Source organism: Panthera onca, chromosome F1 (assembly GCF_046562875.1).
Source record: "Panthera onca isolate mPanOnc1 chromosome F1, mPanOnc1 haplotype 2, whole genome shotgun sequence".
Classification (NCBI taxonomy): domain Eukaryota; kingdom Metazoa; phylum Chordata; class Mammalia; order Carnivora; family Felidae; genus Panthera; species Panthera onca.
Window position 1 is genome coordinate 42,644,244 of NC_138355.1, and position 23,730 is coordinate 42,667,973.

The 23,730-nt window shown below is 56.2% G+C and overlaps 1 protein-coding gene across 1 annotated transcript in view; it reads left to right on the forward strand.

Annotated features, from left to right (window-relative positions):
• The first annotated feature begins 343 nt into the window (after window positions 1-343).
• Window positions 344-23,730, forward strand: part of IGFN1 (immunoglobulin like and fibronectin type III domain containing 1) — a 33,907-nt gene continuing 10,520 nt past the window's right edge. Inside the window, exons 1-17 of the mRNA XM_081791906.1 lie at window positions 344-453; window positions 2,744-2,793; window positions 3,272-3,394; window positions 4,710-4,849; window positions 5,772-5,871; window positions 7,261-7,305; window positions 7,570-7,615; window positions 8,204-8,378; window positions 9,244-9,357; window positions 10,879-11,047; window positions 12,235-12,507; window positions 13,247-13,296; window positions 21,046-21,163; window positions 21,676-21,800; window positions 21,925-22,066; window positions 22,415-22,717; window positions 23,235-23,534. Of these exons, the coding sequence (XP_081648032.1) occupies window positions 2,787-2,793; window positions 3,272-3,394; window positions 4,710-4,849; window positions 5,772-5,871; window positions 7,261-7,305; window positions 7,570-7,615; window positions 8,204-8,378; window positions 9,244-9,357; window positions 10,879-11,047; window positions 12,235-12,507; window positions 13,247-13,296; window positions 21,046-21,163; window positions 21,676-21,800; window positions 21,925-22,066; window positions 22,415-22,717; window positions 23,235-23,534 (2,230 nt within the window). The 5' untranslated portion in view covers window positions 344-453; window positions 2,744-2,786. The remainder of the gene's footprint in view (window positions 454-2,743; window positions 2,794-3,271; window positions 3,395-4,709; window positions 4,850-5,771; window positions 5,872-7,260; window positions 7,306-7,569; window positions 7,616-8,203; window positions 8,379-9,243; window positions 9,358-10,878; window positions 11,048-12,234; window positions 12,508-13,246; window positions 13,297-21,045; window positions 21,164-21,675; window positions 21,801-21,924; window positions 22,067-22,414; window positions 22,718-23,234; window positions 23,535-23,730) is intronic.

Consider the following 23,730-nt stretch of genomic DNA (forward strand, 5'->3'; position numbering starts at 1 on the left):
GTGTGACTTATGGTGTCAAGGGTCTCAAGGGATCAGCTTAGCTGAAATATTAGGGCTTTGGATGAGGCACCCCACCCCTACTAAAAGGGGTTATCTGAATGAGGCAAATGGAACAAACTTAACCAAGCCAATCTGGTTAAGAGCTTACAGGTCTGCAAACCGAGGAGGTGGATGAGCTGATGTCACAGGACCCTTCCATCTCTGACCTCCTCAGAGCCTAGGGCATTAACCCTGGGGGAGGGGGGCTGCCCTGCCAAGCCTGAGCTGGAGCTGGAGGAGGGAGGCGGGGTGAGTGGGAGGGGCAGAGAGAGCCTGGGGCGTCCGCAGTGACCTACATCTGCTCCCGGCACTGTCTGTCCACCAGCAGTCCATTCAGAGCCTTTAGCAGTGTGCAGCAGCTGGAAACAGGGAGGAGGGAGCAGACAGGAGGCTGGAGGTCGGCGGTGCGCCCAGGTAAGTGGGTACCTGGATGCCCACCCATGGCAGAGCAGGGCAGAGATGGGGATGCTGGAATGCCCTCTAACTTTTCTACTCAGGAAGGGGCAGGCAGTGGGCATGGGATCAGCCTGGGGCACGTTTGCTGGCTGGCTGATTCCACCCTGGGGTGCCTGTACAATCCCTTCTAGAGGACTCCAGGATATTTGGAAGAGAGAATCTCAGTGAGTCCTGTCTGAGCAGTTTTGTCCTGGCTCTGATTTTCCAGGCACTGTTTGGCTTACAGTGTGAAATGATGATCAGGTTAAAAATCTGACTAGCTGTCTAGAATAAGGGCTTCAGGTCTGGGGCTTGTTACATCTTGATTAATAACATGGTCAAAGCAGTTGAGACAAACCCCATTTGACTCTTCCTGCCTCAATTCTACCAGTTTGGAAGGTAGAGGCAGCAGCTACCTAGAGACGCAAGATGACGGCAGGTAGGGGCAGGGGCGAGCAGTGTTGAGGGCTATTGTTCCGGGACAGACCAGGAGACACTGCCCTGGGCTCCAGGGCTGAGAGTCATGATGGGCTGGGCATGACACGGCTGCTCTTTGGTGCTGAGAAAAATTGGGATTTCTTCTCAAAAGGGCAAAGAGAATTCATGGGAAGAGAATTCATTTCCTTCCCCCTCCCCTCTGATTGAGACCATATCCCTCTAGTCTCCAACCAAGCAGATCTCTTGCCCGTTTATCACTAACCTTGTCCCAAATCTGGCTTTCTGGAGAGAATGGGGGTGCAGAAGGCAAGGTGGCCAAATCTCGGACCCTTAAGTTCCTGTAGGGGTTCTGATTCTCTCTCCCTTCTCAGCTGGGACCTGAAGGCAGGAGGCCAGAGGGAGAGAAGCGGTTAGCATTACACTTCATGTGTGACAAACAGCGGAGTAAGGGACTGAGAGCTGGTGGTGAGAGTGATGGGGGCGGGGGGTGATGAAAATGAAGATGACAACGAAGGTGTCCCTGTTGAACGCTGACTACTCCAGGGTGGGGGTCGTAGACAGGTGCCAGGGCATGGGACTGGGGAACGGGTGGGACACAGGCCCCTGCAGCTCCTGCCACACATGATCGGCTGCGTCCTCCTCCATTGGCAGCTGCCCTCCATCATCCCTCGCCCTCCCTCATGACTCCCTGCTGCGCAGCGGCTGTGGCCCTGTGACCGCTCCAGAACGCAGTTGGCGCGCCATGGCATTCCAGCGCGCTGGGGGGCAGCCGCTGGGCTGTAGAGGGGACACCTTGAGGCCAGAAGTGGACAGTTGTGAAATGGAAGTGTCAGTTGGAGGGAAGAATTTGCTCTGTCATGTGTGATTCTATCCTGAACACAAGGCTCTTTGGGAAGGGAACGGCATCTTCAAAATGGAACCCCTTGGCCACGGGCCAAGTGCACCAGGGGTGGAACTGCTGGAGAATTCTTTCAAGACATCCCCCCCCCCCCCACTGCCCTTCAATTCATGGCTCTCATCAAGGCTCTCATCCCAGCCCAGGACCAAGCCCCCTCTCTCTCCTGGGTGGCACTCCCCATCAGCCATAATGGAAGGGGGCAATTGTGAAGAAATCAGGGGGAGATAGTGGTAACGGTGGTTGCGAAAGGCTGGAGAACATTTTGGTCACCTGACACTATAACTCACTGGCTTCAGAGGGGGGCCAGATGGATTTATGAGGATCCTGTCAGCCTGGGTCAAAAAGAGCTGAAGAACAGACAACTAAGGGATTCCCCCCTGCAGATCTGGTCATCAGTAGGATTCCAGATTGGTTGAGGGTGGGAGGCAGAAGGCTGCTGGGTCCTGCTAGAAAATCTCAGAGTTAGGGGAGGAGCCAGGAGTCCCAGAGAATATCCCTGGAAAACTGACATTCCAAAATCAAGAGGGGGCCGTCCACTAAATAGCTAAAGGAATCTCAAACGCCAGGAATTTGTTTTCCCTGAGCTTCGGGCAGGTTATGTCTCACCCTCTGAGTGGCCATCAGGCCTGGGGATGCACTCAAAGGCCAAGCCACCAGCTCAGGCTGTTACAAGCTCACCAGTTACAGGCTCAGCCCTGTGGTCTCCATTACCTGCGAAAGGTACAACCAAGCACCAACCTGCCCTCTCCCTGTCTCTGGGCAGGGAATTGCAGGACACAAATCGGTGTCATTAGGTGGGGTTAGAGAAGCTCTCAGGGACAACAACTCTACCCAGCTCCCATGCCAGACAGCGACTGATGCCCCGATGGTGTGGGAGAGATGGGGTAAGACCAGCCTGCACCTCTCATAAACAATTCTGTCTTCTGTTCTCAGGAGATCAGCTGCCACCCTCGGTAACCAAAGAGGCACCCAAACTATGGCAGGTGAGAGAAAAGCTGACCTCCCCTCCCTTGCCCTGCCCCTCATCTGGGCTTCTCACTGGGTGGAGAGGAGGGAAGGATAGGGCTCAGAGGTCTTTGGGACTTCACCTGTCTCTTGGCTCTTTTTAGTCTCGGCTTTGGGTTTTAACTGTTTTCCTGAATAAAGCCCCCCAGGGGGAACCCCTTCACATTCTCCCTTCTCCAGCTTTACCCCCATGACGCTCCCAGGGTCTTCCCTGGGTGCTCCCTGCCCGCTTCCCAGGGGCTCCATTCACACTGCTGGAGGACTGTCAGATTCCACTAGAAAATTCAAACGCCCTGCTCACAGGCAGGAGCTCTGGGAGATAGTCCTGCCCCCTGGTAGGATAGTGAGGAGGGGTTCATGGTCCTTGGGTGCCTGGGTCGGTGCTCCATTGTGTCGAAGGGCCACCCACGAGGAAGAGTAGGAAGGGCTCATCTCCCTTTCCCCCACCTTTCCCAGGGAAGCCCCTCAAGAAATCCCGCCTTCATGGGGTGAGCATCCGGCAGCTGGTGGAGGAGATCCCCGAAGGCTTCAGCACCCCAGACTTCCAGCAGAAGCCCGTCCCCATGGCGCTGCAGGAAGGTGAGACCTGGGAGGGGAGCTGCTGAGGGTGTGTGCAGTGGAGGGGGCTTGGGCGCTGTCCTTCCCAGCCTGCTTCCCAGCCCCCAAGTCCAGCACCAGGCCATGCCGTGTTTCCTTATACTTGTGCGGTGCCTGCCTGCCTGGGTCCCCCGAAGGGCAAGGGACCTGGGGAGCCGAACGAAGAAAGGGAGTGAAGACATACTACGGTATGCTGAAACAAGAAATATTTGGGAATAAGATTGGGGGATGCTAACCGTGGAGCAGGAACGGTGGTGGTGTTTCTTAGCGCCCTCCCCTCTCCCTGCCTCTGAGCAGCCACTGTAGACACTATAAAAAGGAGTTAAGGGGCTCCTGGGTGGTTCAGTTGGTTAGCGCCCGGCTCTTGACTTCAGCTCAGGTTGTGATATGGTGGTGAAATCAAGCCCTGCGTTGGGCTCTGAGCCAAGCACAGAGCCTGCTTGGGATTCTCTCTCTCCCTCTCTCCTGCCCGTCTCCCGCTTGCACTCTCTCTCTTAATAAAATAAAATAAAATAAAATAAAATAAAATAAAATAAAATAAGTTAATTTGAGCCGTGTGAGAAAAGTGCCCAGGAAAGTGATGGCAGCAAAGGCTTTAGGGGGAAGGGATGAGAATTGGTGTTCTTCTCCCAACACAGCTTCCTGCAATACCTTGAGTTTACAACATTCCGGTATAAGAAAAAGAATGGCACTTTATTTTTCTAAATCTGACTTTAAGTCACCACTCAACAAAGTCATGAGAAATTGTCTTTCATCACTGGGGAGGGCCCTTGGATCTTCACTCCTCACTGATCTCTACTGAGATGTTCCTGGCAGGAGCCCAAGGCATTCCTTGAGGGTACGCAGTGCCCAGCCTTCCAGGCCAAACATGGAGCTCGGGCGCTTTTCTGAGGCTGGAACCCTGTGTCTCGGGACCATCCCACCTCGAGAGTGGACATGGAACCTACAAAAGACTCATCCCCTTCCCAGTCTTGGGAGAATCCTTCAGACTCCTTTCCTTACCCACTTGCAAAGAAATACCCCCTTCCACCCCAAGCCTGCTTGCTTCCCCTTCCACATGGACAGTCTAGCCACACTCTGTGATACAGAAGCCAAGCAGGCATTGTCTGGAAATTCCTGCTCTCCGCCTGGCATCATAAGAGCCTTGGAGTCAAGGGCACCAAGGCCTGACACCCTTTTTGGATTGGGCAGTTGAAATGCCTAAAGCAGTGAAAGTAACATAAATGAAAATCTCAATAAAGTACACTGTCACCCCTCCGCTAACCTGCCAATCTTTTGACCACTTTTCCTGCCCCAGGGAAAAATGCCATCTTTCGGGCCGTGGTCTGTGGGGAGCCCAGACCCAAAGTGCATTGGCAGTGCACCAAAGGTAACCTCAGTAACTCCAGCAAGTACGAGATCTCCTCTGCCCCTGGCAGCAAGGAGCACGTGCTACAGGTAAGATCTGAGTTCTCCCCCTGACCCAGGTCTACTCATTTCTTCCTGTCCCCTCGAAGGTCTCCCTGGTGGCCTCCAATCCCCAGAGGAGTAGGAGATGGTCCCAGTTGGGGATGAGTCCAATCAGCTCCATCCTGTGGCTCCAGGTCGCCTGAGCCAGATGTGGATCTGGCTGCCTTGCGGGTACCTCTGCTGATACCCTGGCAGGTGGCGGAGGCTGGAGCTTAAGAATTCCAGCTCTGGAGTGTGACAGCCTGGCTTCCGATCCCAGGCCCACCACCTTGGCCTTGGAAAGTTACTTACTTCTCTGTTTTTGTACCTCTGTTTCCTCTCCTGTAACATGGGGGTGATAACGGTACTTACTTTACGGTGTTGTTATGAATACAAAAGGTTGATGTAAAGTGTCTATTCAGTCCTGGCCTCCAGGGAGCGCTCTGTCAATGCCGGCCAATATGGGTAATAATTACAGCTACCAGTCATGGAACACCTACTATGCGCTGGGCCTTGGGCTACACATTTGACATAGATTATATAACTCAATCCTGACCATTCACTACTTTTTGAGATGTTATCCTCACCTTCTAAGAAACAAAGGTTCAAAGAGGTGAAGTAATATACCCAAGGTGCCGTAGCCCATAACATATGACAGAGATGATATTCAGTCCCAGATCCATCCGATCCGAAAAAAACCACGCGAGCTTTTTCTGCTATGCCACGTTGCCTCTGATGGCAGAGAGCTGGTACATCTGCTCTCTGTCATGATCCAGCTCTTTGAATTGGGGTCTGACTTTCTTGATGAAGGCTGGGGGCTCCGCAAGGAAAGGGCTGTGTCTGGTTCACCTTTATACACCTATAGCCATGTCCAGTAAGTGGAGGAAAGGGAGGTGCTAGCCCCGTTCCCCTGGCCTTGGCCTCTCTGCAGATCAACAAGCTGACGGGTGAGGACACAGACGTGTACCGGTGCACAGCAGTGAACATGTACGGAGAAGCCACGTGCTCCACTAGGCTCATGGTCATCGAAGGTGGGCCCGTCCCCCTCCCCCTCTTCCTGTCTCGTCAGTGCTTGGATGTCGGCCCTGCTTTTCCCCTCAGAGACCTCAGAGGCTGTGCAGCTGGTGGGGTAAAAGGAGAGAGGGACACCAAGGCTGCTGCCCCATCTGGTGCCAGAGCCCTTGGCTTTACCCACTTCTGCGCTAACTCTGCATCTGGTTTAAAAGGCGCACGCTCAGCAGATGCCCCATGGCAGAGGCTCTGGATGATATTCTCTTAAACCCTTGGAATGTGGGCAGGAGCTGGAGGTTGGTGTCTGGTCCTGAACCTTCTGCTCACTCCTTCAATGGGCTTCATTTTCTTCTCTGGGCCTCAGTTCTCCACTGTACAAAGGATCCTTTGTACAGGCTTATGTCAGAGGTGACAGTCAGATATGTGGGGTCGGTTTGCTTGCTTTGGCTTGCACAATGTTTCCAAATTTTAAGTTACTTGTCCACAGGTAATAACGAGAAGGTACATGTCTCTTGAGAAAGCAGATATAGTCTTTCAATTGGCTATACTGTATACAAGTAACAGAAAACCCTACTACGAATAGCCCAAGAAATAGACACTTGAGCATGTCACATGATAAGAAGTCCTGAGGTCAAAGTCCAGGGATCAAACCACAGCTCAGGGCTGTCACGGGACAGCCGGACTCTTCCTGTCTCACTGCTCTGCTACCCGAAGAGGCTGGTTTATCTCCTCAGAGTCATAAGACAACTGCTGCAGACCCACGCTGAATCCACAGACAGAGGCACCGGGTACATCTGGCCCTCTTATCAAGAAAGCCAAAGCATTCTCAGAAAGTCCTTGGAGACTTCTGTTTATATCTCATTGGCCAGAACCGTGTCACTCACACGGCCACTCCTAGTTGCAAGGGAAGCCAGTATTTAGCTTTTCCGGCCTCCTTCCTACTAGTGGGAGTGGATAGGTGATGAGGACGAGGATTGGGAATGGCTGCAGGGTCAGCCAAACGGCAGTGTCTGACTTCTTTGGCAACACTGGCCTATACCCCGAAACGGCAGCTCCCAGGTGCCGGAAGAGCCCCTCCAGAGACAGTTCAGTGTGCCGTCACCCACGGTCACCTCACTCACTTCTGCCACCTCCCTGTCCCTGCAGCCATGTCAGTGGGCCTCCCCTGCATGCGATGATAATCAGGTGAGTTCCACCTCCATCATGCTAAGGCTCTGGGGTACCAAAGCTTATGACAGACAGACCATCCGCCCTATTGAGCCCTCTTGCTGAGCCCTTGCTGTGACTTGGAGGTCAGTGGAGAGGGCAGGGCCCTGGCACTCAGCTGGCTCTCAGGAAGACCACCAATGTGTCTTGTTTCTCTCCCCATCTGTCCACATTAACTCCCTCCTCTCCTCCTGATGGTCCAGTTGGCTTTCGGAAGAATCGGAAGAGGCACAAGGAACCCCAGGAGGGTAGGTGGAAGGGTGGCCAGAAATCTCCTTGGGATTGGGGGAATGGGCTACTCCTTGTCTGGTGCTCCCTACCTGGCCAAACCCTTACCTTATGGAGCATAACCAGTCCCCAGGAGAGCCTGTTCAAAAGCTTGGCTGTCAGCCATGGACCACAGGTCCTCAGACTGCCCACCCCACCCTACCCCCATCGCTACGGAATAGCCCCGTGTCAGCCCCTGGGCATCCCATCCTGGGCTTGGGGCCTCATTCCTGCTCCTTTTCTAGACCTCAGGAAGGAGTTGATGGACTACCGAAATCTCCTGAAAAAGAGGTGGGTCTGGGCCCGTCCAGGGGCAGGGGTGAAGGCTCCCTGCTACTTCCATGGGCAAGCCAGGCTCAGCTCTCCACTCCACCGGCTAAGAAGCTAGACCGCAGGTGGCCAATGAGAGGAGGTGGAGGACTGACCTGGGAGCTCCGCCGCCTTTAAGCTCTATGTCCTTAATCATCTCTCCTGTCTGGGTCCTGATTTACTCCTTTGTAAAATGGGATGCTCCGCTAGAACAATGATATTTTTAAAGAAGTGTTAAAGTAACAGAATAATCTGCACTCTCCCCCTTTCCCCCGCCCTGCGCATCTTTCTCAGAAATACACAAAAAAAAAGTTGTTAGGAGTGGTGTTTCTCCTGCGAGCAAGTTTGCACTGTGGGGAGAAGGCGGACGCACCCATCTCTGGGTCCATCGTGTCCTGACAGTGGTCAGTCCCAGAGCCCAGCTTCCCTGTCCCTTTCTTCCAGGGCAGAGAGGGCAGCTCCCCACGGGCCCCTCGCGGGGGCAGGGGTGGGGGGGCAGGCCCGGGAGACCAGCTCCTGGGGCTCCCCCAGGGCTCCTCTGGCCTCTGACCCGCCCACCCTGCTCCCCAGGGCCCCACCTCCCACCAAGAAAAAGCCGGACCTGGAGCAGGTGTGGCAGCTGCTGATGACGGCCGACCGCAAGGACTACGAGCGCATCTGCCTGAAGTACGGCATCGTGGACTACCGCGGCATGCTGCGCAAGCTGCGGGAGATGCGCAAGGAACACGAGGACAAGATGGCCCAGGTACCCTCTCCTGGGCCGCAGCCCGGTGCCTCGCGGGCGCCCCCTCCTGGAGCTGGGCTTGGTGGAGGACCCGCCCTCGTCCGCACCGTCCCCGCCAAACCCCGGTGTCGGGCCAAGGACCCAGGCCTCAAAGTCCACGACTTGGCTTTAAAATCTGGCTCTGATACTTACTAAAATCTGGGGCTTTGGGAAAGTTAGGGCCTCCGTGTCTTGGTTTCCTTATTTGTAAAATGGGTGTTCTAGACATACCTGCCTCTTAGGCTTAGTGAGAGGATGAACGAGGGAAGGTCCTTAAGGCACCCAGCCCGGTGCTGCAAGGGCTTCCGGTCAGCTGTCAGCCTCCCCAGACCTTGGATACCTGTCTTATTTCTAAAAGCTTCCAGTGGAGGGAATTCCACAGTGTCCTATAAACTGCAGGAACTTCTGCCCTGGATTTAACCTAACTATAGCATCAGTCTGATTTTGTCTTCTGGAAATGCAAAACAACTAGTTTCCGTCATCCTGAAAATAGTATTTTATCATTTTTGAAGGTGGTTCATCAAACATCCTGGGACTCAGTTTCTGTCCTCCAAGCTTTCTCACTGACCTTATCACAGGGCTTTGCACACAGTGGGAGCTCAACTAAATTTTTATTGGACGGAATAACAGATGAACAGAAAAGCCCCCCCAGGTTCTCAGAGCACTTGGACACCTGGGGTCCTTTCTCGCTTTCCTTGCTGACCTGATGCCCTTGGAAAATTTCTTCCCACCTGTAAAATGGGCAAATGCATGCTCCAGTGGGGCCGTGGGGGGCTGGGGTCTGCGGGTTTGGAGTGCCCTGATTAGAGAGCTCAGACAGCTCCCCCGGCGGGTTTGTCTTCCCTAGTATGTCAACACCATCTCCAACCTGAGACACATCAAGGTCAGCAAGGAGGGGGTCGCAACGTTTGACCTGGAGCTGGACCTCAAGTATTCTGGGAGCAAGATTTACCTGTATAAGGTGAGGCCGAAGGAGCCATTGAAGGGGGAGGGATCTGGCAGGGATGCTGCAGGTCCTGGGCGGGGAGGAAATAGGGGCCCACGGGTTCTCCTCTGGGAGCAATTCAGGTCCACAGATGGTGAGTCCTGCATCGTATGGAATTCCTGGTTCGGGTGAGGTCAAACTTCGCTGTGGACAGTTCTCAGAGTGCTCTTACCTCTCGTTACGCAGCCAGGTTCTCCAGCCAGGGCACGGGGACAGGCGGAGGCGGGGGTTAAAACAGGATTCTGAGAAGTCCCCCATCCAATTCTGCACCCCCATCCATCTAGCTCTCTCTCCAGAGATCTGACACATCCTTGCATGGGCTCCAATAGTAACCGCCTGTCAACAAAGTGGGAACTGGGGCAGAGGTGTGTGTTGGGGGAGGAAACAGAGCACAGCAATTCTAGTTCTATGGTCAGACTCATCGTGGCTCCACCACTTACTGGCTGTGGGACCCCGGGCAAGATGCTTACCGTCCCTGTGCCTCGGGGTCCTCACATGTAAAGTGAGGGTCATGTAGGACCTATCTCATGGCACGATTAAAAGATGAATGAGATTATATATGATTTACCCCTTCTCTTAGCTCTGTTCTCCTCCTGCCCCCTCCCCCCTCCCCTGGGCTCGCCTCGGTGTCCCTGCTCCAACTGGTCCTGCTGCCTGTCACGTCCATGGTCTTCCCCGCAGCTGGGCTTCCCCTGGCCACCTTGTGTGACACTGCTGTGCCCCCCCAACCCCATCCTGCCTTCCTGAATCTGTACCCTCCTCTCTCTTTTCTTTTTTTCCCTAGTTCTATCTCTTTCTAATATACGTTATATTGCCTGCTTATGATATTGGTTGTTTGTCTGTGTCCCTCGTAGAATTTTAGCTCCCTGGGGCAGGAATCTTTGTTGTATTCACTGATGCGCCCCAAGTACCTAAAACAGTGCCTGGCACACAGTAGACAACCGAAGATGAGCTATTATTAGTATCTGGCACATAGCAAATCTATCCAGGCTTTAGCTAAAGTGGGCGTGGGTATAGAGTACTAGGTTTTGTAGAGCCCTGAGGGTATCTGATAGAACTCTCTCGCACCCCTCTGGGAATGAATGTGCTGCATCCCCCCCCCCCCCCCCCCCCCCCCGCCCCGGGCTCCTGGTGGTGCCTCCCTGCCCCCTGCTAACCCCCTCAGGCTGCTTGGTAGTTGCTCTACTCAATCTCAGCTGAGATCTCCCACTCTCAGGTGCCTCTTGGGTAACACTTACAGATTATTTACTCCATGGTGAGAGTCAAGGACACTCCTAGGACATTTATTCCCCTTCACCTTGCATTCCCTGTTCTCAAGGCCTCTGAGCCCTGCTCTCCACCCCCTGCCCCTGTCCCCCTCCCATCCCCCGTGTGGTTCCAACAATATGTTGTCTGGTGCCTGGGCCAGTGGGAGAAAGCTGTCAGAGTGGGGTTGGGGCAGGAGGTCCTGGGGACCCGCTGAGGCCCTGAACCCTCCTCTTCCTTTCTCTGCCTCAGGATGGTGAGATGATCCCCTACGGCTTCGACAACCATTTCAAGCACTGTCTGCGGCAGCTGGGGAAACGCTACCACTTCCAGATCCGGGACCTGCATCCTGAGGATGCTGGCATTTACCAGGTCAAGGTGGAGGATGTGGAAGTCTTCTCCACAGAACTGGATGCTGGCGGTGGGTGCTCTTCCCCTCAGAAGTTCGAATGGGGGAGACCCGTAAGGAGGGGGGCTCATGCCATGGTTGGGGGGAAGAGAAATGTGATGTGCCCCCTACCCCTGCCTTGCAAAGACTGTTCAGAAGAGGAAGATACACCCAGATGTTAAATTGAAGTGATCTCTGCTTTCCAAAAGTCTTGGTCCAAGGTCTATGTTCTCTTGGTGCTGAGTTCCAGCCACAGACATACAACATCCATGCCATACCCCTGCTCACAGACCTTCTGCAGCAACCAATTATTTCCAGATTAGGTCCAAATTAACACCACTCCTCCTCATCACTCCTTTCTGATGCAGACTCTCACTTCCCAGACCCCCCCAGCAAGAAGCTCTACCCAAGTTAGGCACACTTGTGCCCCGTACAGACCTCTTCCTTCCCTGCCTCTAGTGCCTACACCTCACCTGGGAACTGTCCCTTCCTCCCTCATCAAACTCTGCCCCATCCCACAAGTAGCTGTGTATGCAATCTCCACCATCACCACCCCCGCCCCCCTCCACCGAAGCACTTGACAGCTCCAGAGGCTTCCTGGGAGGAGGAGAGACTGGAGAAGAAAGCTTTGGGCAGATAGAGTGTAAAGAACATGGTTCTAAATCAAGGTTGAGAAAAAAGAGGGCATGAGATCTCTGGTATGCCTGGGCATACGCCTGGTATAGGGGAGAGGGGCAGGGGCTTTGGAATCAGCCAGACCTGGGTGTGAATTCTGACCGGGTTGCCTCTTGGTTGGGTAAAACTGGGGCAAATCGTTGAACTTCTGAAGCCTCTGTTTCCTTTCCTATAAAAAGGAAATAATAATACCTACCTTGGAAGTGGTCACAAGAATTCATAAGATAACATATATAAAGCACCGGCAGTCAGCATATAGGTTTTCTTCACGTACCCATCTTACCCCGAGATACAATTTCTGGATTTAGGATTATAGAATTCCAAAGCTGAAAACAGTCTTACTATTCATAACCTAATTATAATCCCTCATTTTATAGGGGGGGGGGACTGTCACCTGGGGTAAGGAGGTGACCTGCCCAAGATGACACAAGGGGTTTGTGGCTGAGCTGGTCTGAACCTGGGCTTCTGACCAAGCAGCCCCACCGTGTCAGGTCACACTGCGTCATGTTGCCAAGCTGACACCCCCATTCCTACCTCCCGGACAGCCATCCCCGCCAAAGTGGTGGTCCCGCTGGCCGAGGCCCACTGTGAAGAGCAGGGTGATGCCGTCTTCGAGTGTGTTCTCTCCAATCCCTGCCCCAATGCCACCTGGAATTTCCGGCACCGGCCACTCCAACTCAGCAACAAATATGAAGTGTCTGTGTCTCCTGATGGGCTGACCCACCGTCTGGTGGTAAGGGGGGCCCATTTCTCAGACATGGGCCTCTACTCGCTAGGCACTGGGTTCCACAGCTCTAGCGCCTGGCTGGTGGTTGAAGGTGAGTGGTTCACACCTCTGTCTTTCCCTGCCTCTACCAAGGCAAGCCTCAGGGCCGAGGAGGGCATGGAGAAGGTCAGGAGTAGGGGCTCCCTTTGGTCAGTCATTTGCTTTTGAGGATTCCTTCCCTGTCAGAGAATGAGGAAGGCTCCCGAGATCTATTCCTGAGCTGTTGTGATGTAGGCCCTTCACTGCCAGCCGGGTCGACCTCAGCTATATCTCCTCCACGAGGCCTCTGGAATTACTCTGGGGGTGCAGATCCAAGATGGCCTGAGGGTCCTGGCCAGCGCTTGGCCCAAGTTCAGTATGGGTGAGAAGTCCCTGGGTTAGGCCAAAGAACACCCTTAACTCCCCCTAGGGATGTGGGCTCGAGGTGATCTCAGGAAACTAAACTGGGCATTTGTAAGGCAGATGGTAGGGCAAATAGATCTTTTAAAAACCATGCAACTGCTCGTGGCAGTTTGATAAGGAGATGAGTTTGGGGTTATGTGTTTTCTCCAAAAATCCTCATGAAGCACATGGCAACAGCGGGATGGTCTGTGGCTTGAGGGCTGGGGGAGGTGGTGATAGGATTCATCTATCAGTGAGCTGGCACACCCTGGCTTCTGAGATGGTCAGGTTTTTCTCTACTAGGGAACCTGAAGGTCAGTCAAAGCAGTTGGGGTCAGACAGGTGCCTTGGCCTGATGTAACGGGTCTTTTCTTTTGTCTCTCTGTGGGGCCATTGACCTCTCACCAAAGCTGGGAAGGATAAAGGCCTTATGACCACAAGTGATGACCACCAGCTGAAAGCAAAAGGAGCCCAGACTTCAGAAGCAGAAGATTCCAGGAGCGTTGGTGGCAAGGGAGGGAAACCCAGAGAACAGGGCCCCCTGGAGGGCTCCCTTAATGGGGCCAGGCCTGCTTCTGAGCTACAGCTCACAGCTGGCTCGGAGACAGGTGGCCTTGGTGGGCATGGCTATTCCTTGATGGAGGGTGATGGGGCAGCTGGCTCAGCCTGGGGCCCTGGACGGGCAAGAAAGGGCTTTCTGGAAGCAGAGGGATACACAGTCACTCCCCCTGGGGAAAATCAGCTGCACAGGGAGGGAGGCTGGGACAGAAGCCTTCCAGGGAGCCCCTATCCACAGGGAGAAGGCCTGGAATCAGGTTTGGGCCTCATGGAAGGTCAACAGCAAGATCACGGCAGGGACAGTGATGGGCACAGATGTGGTAGGACAGCAGGAGGCTGGGAGGCTGAGTCCAGGCACTCTCAGGTTGGAGGCCTGGGAAGCGGTGGGGAAGGAAAGGAATACAGAGAAGATCATCAGAGTCCCCTGGACAGGCATAGCCAGGAACAATTCTGCAGTGCTCATCTGGGACCTGGGAGAGGAAAGACAGCTCTGAGGGGATCCCAGTCTGGTCCTGTGGGCTCTTGGTCAGAAGAGGGAATGATGGAGATTTTGCAGGAGGGAAGCCTGGGTGAGGTGGAGGGAGGGGGTGATCGGAGCAGGGAAAGGCAGAAAGGAGCAACAAGGGCAGTGTGGGGTAGTGGGACTGACCTGGGGGAAGCCAGAGACAGTCATAGGGCAGGTGGTCCTGGGGCCCAGGAGTACTCTGGAGAGAGAGCTTCTAGCTCCAAGGCAGGCATAGGCCCTGAGTCCTGGGGCTCTCAGGGAGGTAGAGATGCTCATAATGGGGAAGCAAGGGGTTTCTGGGGGCCAGAGGAATCTCTAGGAAAGAACTTCCAGGAATCATCAATATCTGGTAGCAGAAAATTCCTCCTGGGACGAAAGGGGCCTGAGGACAAAACTGAGGGTTCACTACAGGCAGATGATCGTGGCCCAGGGAAGTCTGTGGGTGGGGGAAAGGGCTACAAAACTAGCTCTGGGGGCCCAGGAGGTCCTGGGGGCTGGGAAAAGGGCCTACAGGGACTCCGGGGAAGGGAGGGCCAGGAGACAGCAGGGGGCTTGGGTGAGGCAGGGCATGACTCCGGAAGCCTCCAGTATTCACAAAGCTGGACAGCAGGGCAGTGGGGAGCAGAGGGTAGTGGCAGAATAGAGTCTGAGAGCACAGGTCCTTGGGATGACACAGGGTCCAGCCTCAGCAAAACTGGGGCTCACCATGGGCCTGGAATGTTGGGGTCTAGTGTAGGGGATGGTGGTGTGGGTGGTGCCCAAGGGGCTGGACTGATGAGATCTGGTCAGGGGGTGGATACCAGAAGCCACAGGCTAATTGGGTCTCCAAGTCTGGGTGCTCAGGGGTCTGGGAGGACACTAGGAGACCCTGATGGGTTAAGAGGTCCAGGGACAACAGGTTCTGAACCAGACTTCTGGAATGGGTCAGGGGCCTCCAGAGGACAAAGACCCAGAGGTGAGACAGGCTATGAGGATGGCTTAGGAGGTGCAAGGAGAATAGGATCTAGGTATGGTGGTGGCTTAGGGTATGCCAGGGAACTAGGTCTTGAAAATGCGGCTGGTTATAGTGATGGCTCAGCGACGTCAGGAGAAATGGGATCTGGTCATGGCACTGGTTGTAGAGTTGCCTCTGGGACACCCGGGGGAACAGAGTCTGAGGAAGGGGGTGGTTATATGCATGGCTCAGGGATACCTGGGGAAATGTGGTCTGGAAACAAAGATGGTTCTGGTCCTGCAATAAGGGGGTCTGGGAAACTTGCTAGTCTCAAGAGTGGCTCAGGTAGCCCTGAAAGAGGGCCCATGGATGAAGCCAGGATACATCCAGAGGCCAGGGATGCATCCAGAGGCCAAGGGGATACTGGCCCTGGGGGAAGGCATCATTCTCATGGTGGCCTAGGGAGTCCTGGGACAGTGAGGTCTGTAGGTAGAGGTGGCCACGGGGCCTCTACAACAGTGGAGACTGTTGGGGAGGGACATGCGGAAGCAGAACCAGGGGTCTCTGGAAGAATAAGACCCTGGGGTCAGACTGGAGACTATGGGGACTTCAGAGCCTCGGGGTCTCTGGGGGCCTTTGGAGAAGGAGGCCATGAAGATGACTCTGGGGGAGCAGGAGCCATGGAGCCAGGGTATCTGAAGGCAGGAGGCAAAGTGAATGATGGGGATAGGACCAGGGACCTTGGTGCCAGGGCCTCTGGAGCTGGAGCTGGTCATTGGGATGATACCAGGTTCCCTGAGGCACTAGCTCCTCATGCTGGGGCCAGTTCCAAGAGCCAGGGGGATTATGGCTCTGGTGATGTGCCGGGTTATGGGGGTGGATCAGGAATTCGAGAGCCTCAGCAAATTGGAAGGAGAACAGCTTATGGAGAAAGGTCAGGGGGTCTTGGGCCTGGGGGGATCGGGCCAGGGGGTGAGGCAGGTTATAAGGATAGTATTGGGCCCTCTGGGGGAATAGGGCTTATAGACGAGGTGGGCTATAGGAAAGATCTGGGAGCTCCTGAGGGAATGGGTTCAGTGGGTAAGGCAGATCATAAGGATGGTTTGGAGGGTTCTGGGAGAATTGGGTCAGGGGGTGAGATAGGTTATAGGGATGGTCTGGGGGGTTCTGGGAAAATGGGGTCAGGGGGTGAGGCAGGTTATGGGGATGGCTTAGGGGGTTCTGGGAGAATGGGGTCAGGGGGTGAGGCAGGTTATGGGGATGGCTTAGGGGGTTCTGGGAGAATGGGGTCAGGGGGTGAGATAGGTTATAGAGATGGTCTGGGGGGTTCTGGGAAATTGGGGTCAGGGGGTGAGGCAGGTTATGGGGATGGCTTAGGGGGTTCTGGGAGAATGGGGTCAGGGGGTGAGATAGGTTATAGGGATGGTCTGGGGGGTTCTGGGAAAATGGGGTCAGGGGGTAAGGCAGGTTATGGGGAAGGCTTCAGGGATCCTGGGAGAATGAGGATGGGGGGTGAGGCAGGTTATAAGGATGGTTTGGGGAGTTCTGGGAGAATGGGGTCACAGGGTGATACAGGTTATGGGGATGGCTTGGAGGGTTCTGGGAGAATGGGAATGGGGGGTGGGGAAGGTTATAAGGATGGTTTGGGGGGTTCTGGGAGAATTGGATCAGAGGGTGAAATAGGTTATAGGGATGGTCTGGGGGGTTCTGGAAGAATGGGGTCAGAGGGTGAGGCAGGTTATGGGGATGACTTGGGGGGTTCTGGGAGAATGAGGATGGGGGGTGGGGCAGGTTATAAGGGTGGCTTGGAGGGTTCTGGGAGAATCGGGTCAGGTTATGATGATGGCTTGGAGGATTCTGGGGGAATGGGGTCAAGGGGTAAGGCAGGCTATGGGGATGGCTTGGGGGGTTCTGGGAGAATGGGGTCAGGGGGTAAGGCAGGCTATGGGGATGGCTTGGAGGGTTCTGGGAGAATGGGAATGGGGGGTGGGGAAGGTTATAAGGATGGTTTGGGGGGTTCTGGGAGAATTGGATCAGAGGGTGAAATAGGTTATAGGGATGGTCTGGGGGGTTCTGGAAGAATGGGGTCAGAGGGTGAGGCAGGTTATGGGGATGACTTGGGGGGTTCTGGGAGAATGAGGATGGGGGGTGGGGCAGGCTATAAGGGTGGCTTGGAGGGTTCTGGGAGAATCGGGTCAGGTTATGATGATGGCTTGGAGGATTCTGGGGGAATGGGGTCAAGGGGTAAGGCAGGCTATGGGGATGGCTTGGGGGGTTCTGGAAGAATGGGGTCAGGGGGTAAGGCAGGCTATGGGGATGGCTTGGGGGGTTCTGGAAGAATGGGGTCAAGGGGTAAGGCAGGCTATGGGGATGGCTTGGAGGGTTCTGGAAGAATGGGGTCAGGGGGTAAGGCAGGCTATGGGGATGGCTTGGGGGGTTCTGGGAGAATGGGGTCAGGGGGTAAGGCAGGCTATGGGGATGGCTTGGAGGGTTCTGGGAAAATGGGGTCAGGGGGTAAGGCAGGCTATGGGGATGGCTTGGAGGACTCTGGGAGAATGGGGTCAGGGGGTAAGGCAGGCTATGGGGATGGCTTGGGGGGTTCTGGGAGAATGGGGTCAGGGGGTAAGGCAGGCTATGGGGATGGCTTGGAAGGTTCTGGGAGAATGGGGTCAGGGGGTAAGGTAGGCTATGGGGATGGCTTGGAGGGTTCTGGGAGAATGGGGTCAGGGGGTAAGGCAGGCTATGGGGATGGCTTGGAGGGTTCTGGGAGAATGGGGTCAGGGGGTAAGGCAGGCTATGGGGATGGCTTGGAGGGTTCTGGGAGAATGGGGTCAGGGGGTAAGGCAGGCTTAGGGGATGGCTTGGAGGGTTCTGGGAGAATGGAGTCAGGGGGTAAGGCAGGCTATGGGGATGGCTTGGAGGGTTCTGGGAGAATGGGGTCAGGGGGTAAGGCAGGCTATGGTGATGGCTTGGAGGATTCTGGGAGAATGGGGTCAGGGGGTAAGGCAGGCTTAGGGGATGGCTTGGAGGGTTCTGGGAGAATGGAGTCAGGGGGTAAGGCAGGCTATGGGGATGGCTTGGAGGGTTCTGGGAGAATGGGGTCAGGGGGTAAGGCAGGCTATGGGGATGGCTTGGAGGGTTCTGGGAGAATGGGGTCAGGGGGTAAGGCAGGCTATGGGGATGGCTTGGAGGGTTCTGGGAGAATGGAGTCAGGGGGTAAGGCAGGCTATGGGGATGGCTTGGAGGGTTCTGGGAGAATGGGGTCAGGGGGTAAGGCAGGCTATGGGGATGGCTTGGAGGGTTCTGGGAGAATGGGGTCAGGGGGTAAGGCAGGCTATGGGGATGGCTTGGAGGATTCTGGGAGAATGGGGTCAGGGGGTAAGGCAGGCTATGGGGATGGCTTGGAGGGTTCTGGGAGAATGGGGTCAGGGGGTAAGGCAGGCTTAGGGGATGGCTTGGAGGGTTCTGGGAGAATGGGGTCAGGGGGTAAGGCAGGCTATGGGGATGGCTTGGGGGGTTCTGGGAGAATGGGGTCAGGGGGTAAGGCAGGCTATGGGGATGGCTTGGAGGGTTCTGGGAGAATGGGGTCAGGGGGTAAGGCAGGCTTAGGGGATGGCTTGGAGGATTCTGGGAGAATGGGGTCAGGGGGTAAGGCAGGCTATGGGGATGGCTTGGAGGGTTCTGGGAGAATGGGGTCAGGGGGTAAGGCAGGCTTAGGGGATGGCTTGGAGGGTTCTGGGAGAATGGGGTCAGGGGGTAAGGCAGGCTATGGGGATGGCTTGGAGGGTTCTGGGAGAATGGGGTCAGGGGGTAAGGCAGGCTTAGGGGATGGCTTGGAGGGTTCTGGGAGAATGGGGTCAGGGGGTAAGGCAGGCTTAGGGGATGGCTTGGAGGGTTCTGGGAGAATGGAGTCAGGGGGTAAGGCAGGCTATGGTGATGGCTTGGAGGATTCTGGGAGAATGGGGTCAGGGGGTAAGGCAGGCTATGGGGATGGCTTGGAGGGTTCTGGGAGAATGGGGTCAGGGGGTAAGGCAGGCTTAGGGGATGGCTTGGAGGGTTCTGGGAGAATGGGGTCAGGGGGTAAGGCAGGCTATGGGGATGGCTTGGAGGGTTCTGGGAGAATGGGGTCAGGGGGTAAGGCAGGCTATGGGGATGGCTTGGAGGGTTCTGGGAGAATGGGGTCAGGGGGTAAGGCAGGCTATGGGGATGGCTTGGAGGGTTCTGGGAGAATGGGGTCAGGGGGTAAGGCAGGCTATGGGGATGGCTTGGGAAATTCTGAAAGAATTCGGTCAAAGGGTGAAGCAGGTTATGGGGACGGCTTGGGGAGTTCTGGGAGAATGGAGTCAGGGGGTAAGGCAGGCTATGAGGATGGCTTGCGGGGTTCTGGGAGAATGGGGTCAGGAGATGAGCCCGGTTATAAGGATGGTTTGGGGGTTTCTGGGAGAATCAAATCAGGGGGTGAGGCAGATTATAGGGATGGTCTGGGGGGTTCTGGGAGAATCGGGTTAGGGGATGAGGCAGGTTATAAGGACGGTTTGGGAAGTTCTGGCAGAATCTGGTCAGGGGGTGAAGCAGGCTATAGGGGTGATTTGGGGGGTACTGAGGGACTGGGGTCAGGAAATGAGGCAGATTATAGGGGAAGCTCAGGGGTATCTGAAAAAATGGGGTCAGAAGGTGAGGTGGGCTACAGAGATGGTTCAGGGAGTTTCAGAGTAACAGGCACACCGGCTGGAGTGGGGGATGAGGGTGTACCCAGAGACCAAGAAGCCATAGGGCAAGGGTCAAGATACTGGACAGCGTCCGAAGGGGCTGATGGTGGCACAAACTCCAAAGATGGCTCAGAGAGGGGCAGAGGAATGAGGCATTTGAAAGGGGCACATCCAGGACTGGGCTCTAGGACGACGGGGATGCCAGCAACTACAGATGGTGCAGCATGCAGGGACGACCCTTCGGGCGCAGGGGTGTTGGGGATTCAAGGAGGGTCACAGAGTCTTTCAGATGGGCAGGACTCCAGGAAGGGTCTCGGGGGCTCTGGAACCTCAGGGGTCCCTGAGGCGCCGGGGGCTGTCGGCTCTATGGGAAAATCAGGTGTCAGAGAGTGGCAAGATGCTGCTGGAATCCCAGGGTCTCCTGGGGGCAGAGAGCCTCCCAGTAGGGAGGGTGGGTCTGCAGATCAAGCAGGGGGTGTGGGGGCTTCTGGGTTTCCTGATGGTCAGGGCGCAATGGAGGGTGAGACCTGGGCAGATGTGGCTGCTCTGGAATGTGGACATGAGCAGGACTTCTGGAAAGCAGGCCCAGGAACATCAGACAGGGGTAGAGCAGCTGGTCTTGGGGGATTTGCACCTCGGGGAGGTGGGGACTCACAGGTGGAAGGCAGAAGGATGGGAGCTGCATGGAGGAGTTCAGTGGGTACAGGCCAGGTTCTGGACAGCAACCGGATGCCTGGGGAAAGGAATAAGTCAGCATCAGGTTCTGCTGATGGACAAGGTGTAAGCCACACTGGGGCCCTAGACAGGGAAGACCAGGGATTTGGCCAAGGTAGCACAGGTGCTGGGAATCAGTCCCCAGGTTCCAGAGCTTCCAGATCTCTGCAGGAGAAAGATCCCACTTTCAGTGGGACCCATGATGGCTCCAGGAGCAGGAAGGGTGCTCTGGGCCAAGAAGGAGCTGGTGGGCGTCAAGGCCCATGGTTCCTGGATAGCAAAGGGTCAGGTCCTGGAAGGGGCAGGTCTATTGGCCCAGGGGACTCAGGTGTCCTGGAGGAAGAGAATTCCACTTATAGGGAGAATGGCTTCACCCAAAAACCTGGGGATTTAGGGCCTCAGGGAGCCTGGAATAGCCTAGATGGGCCCTTTGGCAGAAAAGACTCTGTAGACAGATCAGGGGGCATCCAGGGCATGGGCTTTCAGCCAGACAAAGGACATAGAGGAGAAAGAGGGTCCCTGGAGGCTGAGAATGACAAGGCCCAGGGTCCAGGTGCCCAAAAGGAATATGAGGGATGGGGAGCAGAAGAGTGTGGTGGGTCAGACAGAAGGCCTGGCCAGCTCAGAAGCAGGTCCCTGAGACAGTCAGGGGTGGAGGCTGGGACAGCAAAGAGAAGGGGAGCAGAGGAGGGCAGAGGCTTGGGGCAGCCACTGGGAGGAGACAGCAGAGGGAGCGGAGGGGTGACTCTGCACGAAGACTGGAGCCAAGAGCCCCCAAGTCATCTTGGCAGCAGGAGAGGTGACAAGGACGGCAGGTCAGACATCTATGGCCAGGGGAGGGATGCCACCCCGAGTACCAGATCCAGATCCAAGCGTGGCACTGACACTTTCTCCAAGGAGGCCCAAGGTAAGTATTTCTCAGGGGAATGGCTCCAGTGGGGTAGAGCCAAGGGCAACTGGAATGACTGGGTCGGTCTCAATTCTGTCTCCAGCCCCAGGAGTTTGTCCCTGCTGGCGCCCCTCCCCCCATTTTTAGGGATCTCTTCCCATCTAGGAAGCAGCCTCTTCTTCCTTGTGCAGGTGGGATCCAGGCTGCGTGGGGCCCAGAGGTCTCTGGGTCTCTGTCTTAACATCCTATGTCCAAAGAACTAGAGCTGTTGAAATGCTCTGTGTGAGCCACTCAGACCTCAGACTTCCCACCCATGTGACTCAAGGGGCCCCTCATCTACCTTGCATCCCAGGTCTCCCATACAAGCCTAGGTCCTGCTGAGAAGAAATGGAAGGTTTGGCTTTGCTGAGCCCAGCTGGCAGGATGTGGTGGCCTCCCAGGGCACAGTGTAGGCCATGGTCTGGGAGGCTGGGCCTTAGGGGGAATCCTTGGGTGGCTAGCCCCCCCAAACTCCCTCTGTGTATCTCCAGGCCCCATGAGCTACTTCTCCAAGAGCCTGGCTGACCTGGAAGTACAGCAGGGAGAGGCCGCTGTCCTCTCCTGTACCCTCACCCGTGACCTGGGCCCCAGTGCCTGGTTTAAAGATGGAGTCAAGGTACTGCCTGCCCCCATGCTTTTCCAGCCAGTTTGTGGGAGGGGCCTCTGCTTACCCCGGGGGGTGCCTGGAGGAGCTGGGCAGGGGTGGGGATGACAGGCTCTTCTGTGGCCCTTGTTTCCAGCTCAGCGCCCAGGATGGAGTAACTTTTGAGCAAGATGGTCTCGTGCACAGGCTCCTCATTGCCCATGTGCAGGGGCCCCAGGCTGGGAGGTACACCTTTGTAGCCGGCAACCAGCGGAGCGAGGCCACCCTGAGTGTCCATGGTGAGGCTCCGCCCTGCCCTGCTCAGCAGCCCCTTTGCACCAGGTGGTATGCTCCCCCTTTAGACACCTGACTGTGTGCTTGTCTGCAGCCAGTGACGAATCTCATCCTCAGTCTGAGAAGGTGATTTTAAAAAGCCGACCCACACTCTCCTTACCCTCTGTCAGGAAGAGAGGTCTAATCCTAGTCCCTCCTGCAGCAGATGAAGCCCATTCATCCCCTTGTTAGTCCTCTTGGGGAGCGGTCTTTACTCTCGGTCACATTTCCTTCTCCGGGTCCTTGTGTCCCCACCCCCCAGGTGCGCGGTGCCCAGGCTGCTGTTTGACGCCCTTGCCCCGTTGTGTCTCTAGATCGCCCCGTCATCGCTCCAGATGTGACAGAGAAACTGAGAGAGCCCTTGGTGGTCAAGGCTGGGAAGCCGGTGACAGTGAAGATCCCCTTCCAGAGCCACCTCCCAGTTCAGGCTGCCTGGAAGAAGGACGGAGCTGAGCTGGTGGGCAGCGGCAGCAGCCGGGGGGTCCAGGTGGCCCTGGGGGACGGCTTCACTCGGCTGTGCCTCCCTAGCGCTGGCAGGAAGGACCGTGGCCAGTACAGCGTGACGCTGAGGAGCGAGGGAGGCTCCGTCCAGGCCGAGCTCACCCTGCAAGTTATAGGTGCCAGCCCCAGCCTTCTCCCCAGCCAAGGCCTGAGGGTCCTGGGCTTCTGGAACCTCCCTGCCAGGAGGAGCAGGCCCAGAGTGCGGTCCCCGGGCTCAGATCCTCATTTGCATGCTGTTTAAGATCCAGACCTTCTCCACCTTGTCCTTTCTCCCCCTCTCAGACTGGTCAGGAAGAAGCAGTTTAGATAAATACAGGGCTGGGCTCCCTCTGGTTGTGCTTCTCCGGGAGAATGCGCCCGGCCCCGGGAGCTAACGCACCCGGCCTTGAGTGGTGGCAGCAAGTTAGCGCGGAGCAGGGGCAGCCACGGTGGCACGTTCCACGTCACCCCTGTGGGTCTGTGTGTGTGTGTTGGGGGTGGAGACCGGGGACACCTCCAGGTAATGCCCAAGGCCCTCTGGACATTCTACCCCACTGCAGGCTTATCCGCTGATGAGGGGGGCAGTCTAGCGCCACTCCCCTCCAGCTCCTTTGACCCCCCCTTCTCTTCCTGCTCCTCTCGGTGGGACCCCAGACAAGCCCCAGCCCCCACAAGGTCCCCTGGAGGCACAGGACTGCCAGGGGGCTGGTGTCTGCCTCCACTGGCGGCCCCCCCAGGACGACGGGGGCCGGGCCTTGGAGCACTACGTGGTGGAGAGGCGGCAGGCTGGCAGAAGCACTTGGCTGAAGGTGGGCGAGCCCCCCGCAGACAGCACCACCTTCACCGATACCCACGTGGAGCAGGGCAAGAAATACACCTTCCGAGTGCGGGCTGTGACCTCTGAGGGGCCCGGGGAGGCCCTGGAGTCCACAGAGGTGCTGGTGGCTCCCGAGGGTAAGAGGGCTCTAACACTCCCGGGCTCTCCGCTGTGCCCAGAGAGTAGGCGGGGCCGCCCCAGACACTGAGGGACACCGGGGGTCTTGGGGCCCTTCTAGAGCACTGTGGAGACTCCTTACGTTAGCTTCCTTGGGGATCTGGCGGGCGATCAGGAAGCAAGATTTATGGGGTCTTCTCGCGGCCCTGGCTCTCT